The sequence below is a fragment of the Aquila chrysaetos genome, chromosome 6 (assembly GCF_900496995.4).
Source record: "Aquila chrysaetos chrysaetos chromosome 6, bAquChr1.4, whole genome shotgun sequence".
NCBI classification, from domain to species: domain Eukaryota; kingdom Metazoa; phylum Chordata; class Aves; order Accipitriformes; family Accipitridae; genus Aquila; species Aquila chrysaetos.
In genome coordinates, this window is record NC_044009.1 from 26210912 (window position 1) to 26224502 (window position 13591).

Here is a 13591-nt window from a genome sequence, read left to right on the forward strand (position 1 = left end):
TTATTGTGTTCTGCATTCTTCCTAGAATATGAACTATAACTACAGGGCAAGTTACATCAGTTGACTGCCACCTATGCAGTGAGATACGGCAAGGTTGTTGTGGCTTAAGGGCTCCCTCACAGACTCCTTTCCTCCTGCAAGCGTAAAAATGGTTCCACGTATCTGTCATCTGGTCTATGCCCCAAGAAAATGTAGAACCACTGGAAATCGTAGGATTTGAAGCCATTTTGAGTGAATATTGTTCTACCATAGCCTGGTGCCCCACTGTGAAGTGTTGCATTTCTAAATTCATTTATGCTTCCACTTTGGAAAGTGCGATTTGGAGACATGCTCAGTCAAACACGGAGGGAACAGTGCAAGTGGGAGAGCCACCCTACGGCTATTTGCAAGTAGTGGCGATGATGCTGCCAGACTCACCTGGGCATTTTGGCGTTGGTGCTCAGGAGGGGTTGTACGTGTGTTTGTGTGCATTACTGAGGAGCAGACACCCCAGGAGAGTTACAGTGCTTGTGTTGGGTACTGCAAGGTGAGCGTCTATGAATTAGCTTCTTCAGTCTATAGGTACCTCTGAAGTGGAAGGAGTTATGCACTGGAACTGCCTCCCCATGCATAAGGTTATTTCTGTGCAGGAGATGCGCTCCCACAGTATTTCATCCACCCACTTCTCTGAGAAAAATTTTTAACACTAAATTTTCCATTCCATTGATATGCAATGCACTGTGTTATATACCAAGTAAATATGGTTGCTAAGAGCCTTACTTGTGTTATGTTCTATGCTAATTTGAGTTGAATTAAGGCTTTGAAGAACTGAGGAGGCTGGTCTTAAAACTTCATTTGCTAAAATTATCCTTGCAGGCTTCGACATAATTATACTTAGGCCAAATAAATATAAAGAAAAAACATGAAAGTGGTTTTTTGGAACAGTACTTTACAAGTTGATGAGAGATTTGTTTTGAATATCACTGCATTTTTTTGATTCATACATTTTAATTAGTTCAAATTAAATATATACTATATATAACATATTATTATATAACATTGTCTACTTTTATATATGCTTTTTCACATCATAAATATGATTTTTTCTGAAAGTAAAGCCAGCTTAGTGTTGATTCAATTTCAATCCACTTTTTAACTAAATGTTTGTTTCAATTTTTTCACATTTTCTACATAGAAAAAAGATTATTTCATGAAAGTTATGTTAAAATAATGATGTATCTTTAATCACAGAAATCTTTGTCTTACATGATACAAAACTGTAGATTATTTCAACTCAGAGATATAGCACAGAAAGAAGGAAAATACCCATACTTCTTTAAGCATCCATTTAGCTCTACACAGTTGCTGATAAGGTTTTCATTTCACTCCAGTGCTGTGACTACTCTGTACGGTTAAGTTGGTCAGCGTCAGAAGTGTTCTTCTCATTGGAGAGTTTCGGAAAAATCTGGTATTCAAGGAGTATAAGTGTATTGCTACAGAGGCATGAGTTGATGCATTACAAAATCCCCTTTGGGCGTATCCGTGTTTGTAATGTAGAAGAAAGTTCTCAAAACTAAAAGTTAAAGCACACTTGGGAAAATATTTGGATTTTTCTAATGCCATAGGCACCACCTTTCATCTGGTATAACGATGAATTTTCTGTAAACAGAAAAACAATGGAGCTCCACATTAGCTCATGCTAATAAGAAATACAAATTCTGCAGCAAAAGCATACTGGAGGCCTAAATAAAAATTAAAGACATTTAAATGAAGCAAAATCAGTATATAGTGGATATTAAAAAATTAGAATCAACCTTCTAAGCAGAGAAAAATTATAGTAAGACAACTTGCAAAGCTTTTGTTATTATTTAAGCAAAATGAGAGACTCAGGCATAATAGTAATGTCACAAATTAATATTAAATCACTCTGATGGTAGTTACTGAGTCCTCTGACTTACTGGAATGTATATGCCTTATCTTAATAGATCTTACAAATTTAGCAAGCTGTAAAAACATACAACTGGTCATTGTTATGTGGGTTTTAAAACCAGATTATTTTTAAACAAGACAAGAGATGCAGTGGTGGTCTCTTGCCTCTACATTGGCTATTGTGTTTGTTCCAATAATTCAAATAGAAAATGCATACACTAAAATTTGATATAAGCAACACATGGATATTTTTATTTTCTTTTTCACAGATTAAGATGCTTGGTAAAGCAGCTGGAGAAGGGTGACATTAATGTGGTGGACTTAAAAAAGAATATTGAATATGCAGCATCTGTGCTGGAGGCCGTTTATATTGATGAAACCAGGTAAGTCTGAGGGGGAAAAAAAGGGGGGGAAAGGATGTTGAGAATCACATTTTAGAAATTTGGTCTTTGCATGCAATTGTAACTGATGTGAGCTGAAGGTCTCTGCACATCAGAAGAATCATATATGGCTCTTAGGTCTTTTAGTGACAAGGTTAAAGCAAGTAAGATTCCAAAGGTCAGATGTAACTGTTGTCTGGAGAGTCTGCCTAGTTCTCATCTTCCTCACTTGCCCAATGTCCACAGTATGAAGCCATAAGAATTTTCTGAAGGATGGATTTTCTTTCTGCCACAGGCCACATACTGATAATCATGCTGAGGACTGTATCACTGAAAAAAATGGGCTGTTTTGGAATGAAATGCTCACGGAGATAAGTCAGAATATTATACTCTGGCCTGTAAATACATAATTTCATGAAAAGCTGTGATTTATTTTATAATGTTTGATGCTTTGTTTCTGATTATTGTTACTGGCAGTATTACTGGCAATCATCTTTAATGTGGGTCGACTGCAATTAAATTAGAAATTCTAAGTATTTGGCTTCTTGAAAGAATTTTAGGATGTGTACTATATTGAAGGTAACTAGCCAACTTACAGTTTTTATTTCAGTGTGCTGGCCTCTTTAAGTTTTTTCTAAGCAGAATGGTCTTGTAAAGATGTCTGCCAAAACTTCTTCAAAACTGCTGGAGCATGCAGTGTATGTCTCGGTTCCATACTACATTTAAGAAGTCTGCCATTGTACTGATTATTTCACGGACCTAACTCTCTCTCTCTGCGCCCCACCCTGCCCCGCAAATCTGCATATTTGATACGGTGCTTAAAGTACTGCTCTAACTTTTTCCTGTTTCTTTTCCTTTGATGCGTGTGATTCACACACCAAACCTTGCCAGTCGGGAATTTGGAGCGTCTACTATTGGACACTAAAAAGCCTACCCATTTGAAAACAGAAGAATGAAAACAATAGCAAATGAAGCTGGTACCAGCGGTCCATTTTTCAGAGGTTATATTACAGGCTAGGTTGGCAAGATCACTTATACAGGTGTCCCGCTCTTAGAACGCATGCATGTCCAATTCTGTAAAAAGCTGACAAAACTGTGGTAACAGGGAAGACTTTCCTGAACAGCCTCCCAGCTGCAAAACAGTTCTTAGGGACACTTTCAAAAGTGTTGCTAGCAGTCCCAAGTTAAATACACTACTTGAAAAGCATTAGGGACCGCAGTGACTTCAAAAGGGCTCACATGTTATGAAGGTGTTTACAGATTCAGTTAAATTAAGCTTAACTGAGCAGACTTGGGCAAACCGGCTTGTGTGACTTCCAGGGGACCTGGGCTTTGTTAGAAAACTGAATAAATTTGGATTAAATGTTTTAAAATATTGGTAGTTAGTATGCTACTGTGGATATACATATATCAGTTTTGCTGGCTGACAAGTTAATCAAGCTTCTTTTACATTGAATCAAGGGTTGATTTGTGGATTTACATTAGTTTATAGTTGTAGTTGATACAGGTCCTCAGGGAGACAGATACAGGAAATGATCAACAAACTTCTCTTCGGGCTCATGTTACACAATAGAGGCCATAAGATTTCATTTTTGAGCAATTTCTCTAAATGTAAATCTTGTTGGCACATCTCACGTGCTCAGGAAGCTTTGGAAGATCACAATCCTCTCTCCCCTGTATTACGGGATACTGCGTCACTACCCGTGGTCAGAGCTTAAGCATGTATTTTGCCTTAATAACCATGGGAGCTGTGTCAAAGCTGTGTAGGGGACAAGGACATAAAACACTGATTATCCCTTCCATACACCTCCCAAACACTGTGATTAAATGGGTATAGTATGCATAGCTTTTTCTGAATAGTAGCACCAGGACAATGAAAATAATGTGAGATTTACTTAGTTTCTAAACTGAGGCAGCCTCTGGGGAAATGAATAGTATCTGTCGTTACAATGAGGAATCCAATCTTTCTGGCTCTGTGTGGGAGCATCAAGACAAGTAACAGACACTTCATACACAGAGAAAACTGGTACACCTGAAAATACATAGGCTTGGGCAGCAACAGTCGCATTTTTTTTTGCCTTAAGCAAGTCTTTAAGTTTATTGCATCCAATATTTTGCAGAATAATCTGATTTTTCACTGTACTAAGTCAGAAAGGAAATAACCTGAGACAGGTATCTTGTTTGGCTCTAATTTATTAAATACTTCTGTTCTCCAATGCAACCTCAGAGTTTGTAAACCTACCAAATGTTGGTAGTGTTCTTTATATAAATATACATTAAGCATATGGTTTATGTATATCTTTCCATACCTATAGCTATATTTCTGAAGTATATGTATGTAGACATATAAAACAAATTTTCTTGCCCATGTTACTTATGCTGTAAGTAATAGTTTAAAATTAAATCAGTTTAACGAAACCTACTTTTCAACTTTTACTCTCTTATTTTTAGTGGTTTGCATTTTACACCCCATATTTTTCATTTTGGGTTATAGTGTTTGATTTTGTTCTTAATTTCTCTTCCTCAGACTAATGCAGTCTCCATGAAATTCAGACTCAGAGTGATGCATTGTTTGAAACTGGTGGTCTCTGTGTAAAATTTATGCTAAAAATATAAGCTGAGCCTCTGCTTCTTAGTTGGACAATATTATGTATAGTGCTGTTTTAAATTTTGACACCCATTAAAAACAATTGTAAATTAAGATATTTATTGTGTGGCAGAGAGATACTGTAGTCGCCACCAGTACTTTCACAGTAAACTCTTTTGCATGGCAAACTGCAAAGATAATCACATTTTAAATAGCATGACCAGTATTCTGTAGTCTAAATCTGCACTAAAACATTTAAAGATAAGCATACAAAGAAGGTCTCTTCAGCTTCTGGGAAGCTAATCCTTAAGGAACAAAAGCAGTGTATTATTGAGTCAAATGGCAGTGGAGGCTGGAATTAGCTTGTGTGGTTACATTTGTCCTCATTCCCACCAAAGAAAACAGGTTCTTTGTCCTGCACAGAGCTACCGCTGTTGGGAGTCTGGAACTGAGTTAACCGAACACATTAGTAGATTAGAAATAATAGTTTAGATCACAAGCAGAATGGCCCATTCCTGCTGAGCCTGAACATGCAGTTTTATACATCACAAAGTTCAAATGACTTCAGTAAATTTCCTACATATGAACTGCTGTATGGATAAAAGTAATTGCTATAATATAGAGCAATAACAATTAATATACCGAGTAAAGCAGTGAGAAAACCGACTCAGTACAGATTACTTTTATTACCTAAGTCCCAGAAGGAAGTTGCATGCTTTACAGGATATAATAGTTCCTGAGATTTGGCTTATGAGATAGAAAATTTAATGATGCCTTGTTCTACAAGGTACAAAGTATTACAGGCTTAGGACCAAAGGTTCAGTACAGACTTTCTGCAACTCACATGAAAATACCCATGCTTTCTATTTGAAGCCCATGCTTGAGCCCTGGATTTTGCCCTGATGAATGTACTCACCCAGTGCTTACATATCCAAGCAGAGGAAGACCTCAGCTTCAACCAGCCACCTAAAACAGAATCCTGTCTGCAGTGTTCTCTTCTGCCCCACCTTTCTGGGAGACAGACTTCAGTATCAGCTGAGGGAAAGCCCTCTTAAATATCTCTACAGTCAGATTAGGAATGGCAACTAACAGAGAGTTGGTTAGGAGCATCCTCCTAACTCAGCTTTCTATTATGACATACATCCTATTAAACAGCATAACAAAATGGTCCCGCCAATGGTCCCACACCTATTGCAGAGGAACCTTCTGCAATTCTTCACAGGCACAGAGATGAAAAAAGCAAAAAGAAAAGACAAAACTAAGGTCAGTAAAGAGATCCAAACATGAAGTATCTCACTGAACGCGTTCAAAAATGTAGCCAAGGATCGAGGAAGAGCCCATCCTGTTCCACAGCGCTGGGGAACTATTTGTGCTACTTAAAAATTAAAACTCGGGCATTAGTCTAGCAAACCCACTTTTCTCTTTATAAGCTTGAGCTTTTTTCAGTGATCAGTTCCAATTTGTTACAGTAGGAGATACCCATGTTTTTTCCTGTATATTGTTACTTTGAGTTGATTGGAAAGCCTGTATCATTCTATAAAGTTGTGTGTGCACACAGAAGTACATGCAAATGTGTAAGCTGGCGGCACCTTGAATCTTTATTTATAGTGCAACAATCAGCTGGAAATGGCTGTAGAATACAAACCCTTTAGCAGACTATGAAATATTTTTCTCGGGTCCTCTTGCTTTCCTCTTGTTTGCTCCTCTGTTGCCCTACGCTATAAGCCTTTTATCCGAGCATAAGATAGCATCTTTTAAAACTATGTACACATGCTCATTTCCATACATGCTCTTTCTAAAACTATATGCAGCTGGGTTGGGAAAAGGCAGAGAAATAACACAACAGGTTTTATTTATGGAGTTCTGAGAGTAGATTCCTTAGAAACAGGGGTAGGCAGTAGGGATAACCTTCCAAAATTACGAAAAAGTGGTTTGGAGCAATGACTGTCAATACCCCATATAAAAGGTTCTGAGCTGACAGAAAGTTGGAAAGCACAGAGAAATCAGGCATATGGAAGTGCTGCTTTCCTCTGAGAATAATTGTCTGTGGCCCCATGTCAATTAATAAGCTTGTTTAACAAGCCCTTTTTAGGACTGCTGCATCTCTCAGGGCTGAATAATGATAAGCTGCACTAAACACTTTCTTGAAAGAGATCTACCGCTTTGGTAGCTGAAGCAGAGGTTCACTGTCAGCTGAAAATAATCAGTGAAACTCTCACAGTTCCAGCCCCTCAGCGGATCTCCTCTGTGGAAGAAGTTCAGACTTACTGAATAGGTGTTATAAATAATTCTGACAAATCTTGCAGCATTTTCTCCGTTAGTACCTGCCACTTGGCTCAAGGTAGTGGAAGAATGATATTTAGAGTCAAGCAGGAAATAAATACAGCCTGATACTTCAGTCATGATGGCTGTTCCGTTCCTTGTAAACACAGCTCTTTATTTGTGCTGAGAAGAAAATAAGTCAAATAAAATCTAGATGGAAATTACAAGATTAAAAAAATATATATGTATTCCAAAGCCAAATAAAACAAAAATGTAAACTTCTTGTGGAGAACAGTTTTAAGTGGTTCTGGATAAAATCAGAATATTTTATTCCAATTATGGTCTTATTACATTTTTTAAAAGCCTTAATATTTTAGAAAATATACTTGATTTCAGGAAGATATTTATCTGTGCATTTTCAACTCCATACATGGTTTTTAGTTTGTTTTAAGCTGTATAATGCCCTTTTAAAAGGCTTTAACCTCTTGAGAACTTTTGACTTAGAAGAGACCGTGTTTCAGTAATGCATGAAGTAGACCTGTTGTGTATAGCTGGCAATTGTTTTGAGCATCTTTGATTCAACAAGACAAAATAAAAAATACAGGTTATTGCTACATTCATGAAGAGAAAGGAAATCTCATTCAGGGTAGGTGACCTTACAACAATACATGTTTGCATGAGAGCTCTGGAAATAGTGAAGGTATTTCAATAATATTATAATGGTAAACACTGTCCTTCTTGAGCAAAAGCTCTTATTTAAAAAAAAGTACACATTCTGATATGTATCATGTTAGCTGAAAAGGAGGTCATTAAACCCAAACTTTGTGACTGCTGTTGCAATAAGCACCTTGGACCATACTGAATTTCCAGTGCACTACTCCAGTAACGCACCAAATATTTCTGTGGTTTCTGGACTTAAAGCGGGGACAAACATATCTTCAAATTGTGGACAAAAAGGAAGTAGTTTAAACTGTGATCATGTCACTTGCAAGAGGAAGACTTTCATCATTTGATCTCACCAAATGTCCGTGTGACCCTTAAAGTGCGCCACAGAACTATTTGTGATCAGAAGATGTGTGTGTGTATCTTTGTCTTGTGGAGTCTAAGGAAGAAGAAAGGAGCAAATGCTTGACTAGATGCTGGTGCTCACAGAGCTGTGTGTCATGGACGTGTGGATGGAGCTTAGCAACAACCCAACGACTAAACAAAATTCTCCTGTTTCCAGGAGATCCCGAGGTGAGGAACAGTCAGCGTAGCCTGTGCTTGGGCAGCTTTCGATACGCAGTTTTGGTTATGTTTGAAAGCTGGAGAAGGCTGTTCCCTGGTAGTTTCAAGCTAGTGCTACATCAGCGGCTGCTGAGCATCCCACAGCAGGAATCTTGTTTGACGTTACAGGACCATTTGCATTCCGTTCCCACCTGTAGCATACAACATCTAGCTGACTTGGTGAATCACGTAGTTTCAGACTGTAAGGCTCTGTTTAGGGAAGAAATTGTGCTGATTCAGACACCATTGTCCATTCAGGGTAGCCAGCAGAGATGGTCACACCAGCAAATCTCTTTTGTTGCAAGGGTTGAGAAAGTTAAATTCCCCTACATAGCAAGATGTAGATATTTGTTAAAATTTTTAAAAGCATATATTCCCAATTTCTCTACCTGAAAAGACAGATAAATTTGTTCATTTATACATGAAGGTAACTGTTTCATTCACAGAACAGTGGGGCATTCGATCAATGATGTAATTTATTTTGAAGGATCTAGACGATATTTCTACTCAAAATTACCTTTTTTGAAAAAATCTGGGAATATTAAAGAAAATAATCTGCCTAGTGATACAAGGATAAAACAAGTGGAATGGGATGCCCTGTTTGGTAATTATTTGCCAGGTGAAAAATACAGTCTATATGATTCCTCTCTGAGCTGACTTCTTTGAGGAGAGCTTGGAAGTGGTAATTATTTAAGCATGAAGTTAAATCATAATCTTGAATATTCAGTTAAATTTGCTGTGAGCACGTATTGCTGTCCTCCCTAACCAACCCATGGTTAAATGTACTTTGCCTGAAGTTGCTTTGTCAGCAACAAATGTACCATTTGAAGTAAATCATTCAGTTCATCCATTAAGGGAATCTACAAATGATACTTCTATAAAAGCTGCTATTGAGAAAAAGCTTATTGTGTTGAGATTTATTCAGTATATTCCACCCTTATAAAAGCTTAAAATAAGCCTTTAAAATCTTTTGTATTAAGCCAAAGTTTTTTTCTGAGAGGGAAGCTTACAACAACATCAAAGTTACATAAAAAAATACACTTAAAATCACAGAAAATCTGTTAAATTCTGACTAAAACTCTCCAGTTCAGTTAGGATATTTAATAAATGGCCTGCATCCCTTTTCTGAACTTATTGAATTTTTCTATCTCAAAGTTATTGCTCTTAATTTATTTATGAGTCATGCCCTGAGATAGTCACTGCCCTATAGGGCTTCCACAATACCACATTAAAGCAATTGAATTAAAAAAAGGAAAATGCATTAGCTCACAGCTGTGGTCCTGAAAAATGATATTTTTTAATCATGAATATCCTGACCTGAATCTTAAGATTGTTGACGGCCTTTGGTACATACATCTGTATTTCTGAATAGGCACTACATATCAACAAGTGAATGCTTCCAGTAACAATGGTCCTTACTCCATTACTTATCTGCTGTTGTAATAACTGTATTTCATCCAGAGTCTTTGCCATTTATTGTAATTGCTAGTTCTTAAGATGAGCACAATTCTTCTGAAAATGTGCTAAATTCAAAGAGTACAACGTGTTGGTAAATTCATCGTTTCCTTTAGAAAGACCTTTATGTACTAATAATGCACCTCAATCATTTTTGCAATCTGTTTATCCTCAGTGGGAATCAAGAGAATCTTTTAGTGGATATTAGTGGAAATTGTGGTGGACTATAGAGGATGTAAATATTGATTGAATATATTGATTCATGCTCATTCAGGAAGATAGTGAGACACTAGCACACAAATAATTGATAAAAATGTGAATTGGCTATTTGGACTATAAATTCTCTGCTTTCTGCATTCTAGACCTAGAAGAGGACTTTGATCAATTCACTCTTAAGAGGTTGATCATTAGCTTGATTAATTCACTAAATGGTAAAGAGCTAATACCTCCTTCTCAATCCCTCCTCTGGAAATCTTTCACCATCTCTGTTAGGCAGCATGACTGATCAGCACTGATGGATTTTTTTTCCCCATAGCCATTACCTAATTTTTTTTTTTTTTTTCATTTTCTTTTCTTTCTTCTCCTCCACAGTACATCTGATATATTCCTAAGGGAAAAGAAATATACTTCTGACTAGTCTGTTACTATATTTAAAATTGTGATTAAATGAAGAGAGAGCTAGAAATTATCACTACTTGAATTTTGAAAAATTATTCTTGGCAAAAAACACAGTACTGTGACAAGAAGATCAGGTTATTAGTTACTATGACTGCAATATTAATTGATTGCTAAGCTGAAATGCCATGGGCCATATCCTACTTATTCCCACAACTGTCAATGGGAGTTCCACTCATGGAACAAATAGAATTAAATAACCCAAGCCTCCCCCTCTCCTTCCCACGCATATCTCTTCCTTGTATTACATCTACTTAATAGGCTAGTGATATATGAGCAAAATGTAACCCCGAAATTCTGACTTTGTGTTGAAAAATAGTACTTTCCGTGGCACATTGTGTTAGAGCTTTTTTTGTTTTGTTTATTAGCTTTTTTAGGTGTTGCTTAACTTTAGGAAAGTAAAAATTAAAATGTGTTCCTTGGTATATTAACATTTATTTAATTCAGCTAGGATATTGGAGTTCATGCCTCCCAGTTGAATGGGATTGATCTTAGTAGAGTTTTACTTTAAGGCTGACTTTGTGGAACAACCATGTAGCTTTAAAATAGAAAGTAAATGCCCACCATCTCTAATCTTCAGTGTGGTCGATTTGGAGGATGAGGCTATGGATCTTGCAGTCACTCCACTCCAAATATTTTCTAAGCCATTGGTTCTAGCCTTGTGTTTGACAGCTATGATCACTTGTTATTTTGCTCATTAATTTATCCAATGGCATTTTTGAACCTATGTAAAAGTTTACATATTGCAAAATGCTGCAAAATTATATTACAATTTACAAATTACATTTTACAATTTACAATTACAAATTATATTGCAAAATCTTGCAAAAATGCCTGTAATATTTGGTAGGAACTTCAGTGGTTTAACTGTGTTTGTTTTGACTCCATCTTCTAATGCTATTTCACCATTCCCTCTGTTTTTTGGTTTTTGTTGTTTGTTTTTTGTTGGTTTTTTTTTTTTTTTAATTTAAAGGCATCCTGAATAATCACCTATAATGATGATTTACTTATTCACCTGTGATTCAGAGTGGAAGTTAGAGCAAGAAATCTACATAACAGTAGAATTACAGCATGCAGAATTTCTGAATATATTTTCCATTTATCTGGGCAATAATAACATTCATTAGGCAAAGACCAAACACCAATAACTTCCTATTGATTGGCTGTTTTTACTGAAGCTTTTGATAATTGTCGGTTCTTAGTAGATATAAATTAAAATAGCAGTAATATAAACACTCAGGAATAAAAATGTTCTGCATATACACTTCTGACTGTTATGTTTTTTTCCAGTACTTATAAAAAATGTTGTACTGTAGAATTTATTCAAAGAAATGAGGATGTTATAATGCTCAGTTATTGCATCAGAGTGATGTTATAATACACCTGCTCCAAGCATCAACTTTTGTTGTGGTTAAGTTCTGAGCAACAGCAGTAGTAACAGCGAGGACAGGCACGTAGGGGCTCTGTGATTTAGTTGATGCATTTTCTGCAGTGATGTACAATCAATAGACTAGGGGCCAGCAAACAAGCTGCAAAATGGTTCGACATAAAAAGAAAATGGTTCCACATAAAAAGAACAAGACCCATGTAAAAAAAAGTAGCAGTGGCCAATCTAAAACTGGTTCTCGTTGGGTGAAGAAGAAAATTTCAGCTATTATTGTAATGTAAGTGCTGAAGTACTGTTAGTACTTCTGGTTAATGTGCACAAATTCTGATACTTCTGCTGAAGATTCTTTTTGTTACATTTGGTAAAATTTTTATATATATATATATCTGTATGTGTGTGTATATGTGTGTGTGCATTTTGTAAATAGTAAGTAAATTACTGATAAAAACCATTTGATGTTTTTTATGTCTCAATGTATACATTTTCTTTATTTGGGTTATTTTAAAGAAGTGTTTTCACAATCAGTGAGTAAAAGGTGAATAATTAGATGTGTTTCACAGAATCCACAATATTGTGTATGTATACATATACATGCACACCCATGGAAATATAATGGAAATAATAGCATATTTTATAATCAAGGTATAACTAGATGAATAACAGTTGACAAAAGTTGCAAATTATGAAATGAGTTGAAGATTGGATTCTAAGAATTTGTGATAATTAGGCATAATTTGTGTGGTTCAATATATGGCCTAATTTATTTCTCTTCCTAAATAAAATTACCATCAAATTATATATCCCTCTAACCATCCATTTATTCAGATGTGTAGACCCATATATGAGCCCTGTCCCTGTAATTACAGAAGAATGGTAGTCATTAGTGAATTTGTTTAAAGGACATTTCTAGCAATGCATACGCCATGAGTAATTTTCCCCAATATAAATCTTATTCTTCAAAAGGTCAGGGAAGTGCAGAAAATAGACAGTTATGAGATGGATGACTAGCCCTTGTTTCCTCTCCTTAAATGTTGTTTCAGTTAGGCTTCTGAAAGAAACTAATTCTTTTTGAGAAGTTACTAAGGTTATGTGTTGAGGGATTTGTGAGCTTGTACTTACAAAGGATTGTGCTTACAACGTAATTCTGTGTTGCAGTTGCTTTCCTAGTTATTTAAGTAGGAACCAGAGACACTGAAACTCTCTCTCTCCCCCATAGCACTTTGTTCAGTCATCTCTCATCAGAGAGCAGTGGTCTCACGAAAATTGCTGGTTAAAGAAACACGTTTTTCAAATACTGTTTCTCTGTTCTGTCTTCATAAAGTAACTCCTATTACTACCATTTACAGACTGAATAGTCCTCTGATTTTACAGATGAATGGCTAAAAAGGTTAGAGAAACTACAGTGTCTTGCTAGCCTTAATTTGTACTCCAGCAGCTCATGCCTGCAGAGCTCAGGACTTGGTCCCAAATTCAGATCTGCATCAGCCTATAGCAAACTGGTGTAGAGCTCTGCTTCATGCTGCACAGGTGATGTGGAATATCCCTGCTGCATGCTCTGAGGCAGCCTAATGCCCATGGTCCTTTTATCACTGGAATAATTTCATCTCGTTTGAGTAACGGTCGGAATAGTTACAAAAATACGTTTTAGGGATTATAAGGTTTATTCCTGAT

General features: G+C 36.3%; 1 protein-coding gene across 8 annotated transcripts in view; it reads left to right on the forward strand.

Annotated features, from left to right (window-relative positions):
* Positions 1-13591, forward strand: part of PDE1A (phosphodiesterase 1A) — a 237434-nt gene that overhangs the window by 168564 nt on the left and 55279 nt on the right. For all 8 annotated transcript variants that reach the window (XM_030017548.2, XM_030017549.2, XM_030017546.2 and 5 more), the window contains one exon: positions 2178-2291. In XM_030017548.2, the coding sequence (XP_029873408.1) occupies positions 2178-2291 (114 nt within the window). The remainder of the gene's footprint in view (positions 1-2177; positions 2292-13591) is intronic.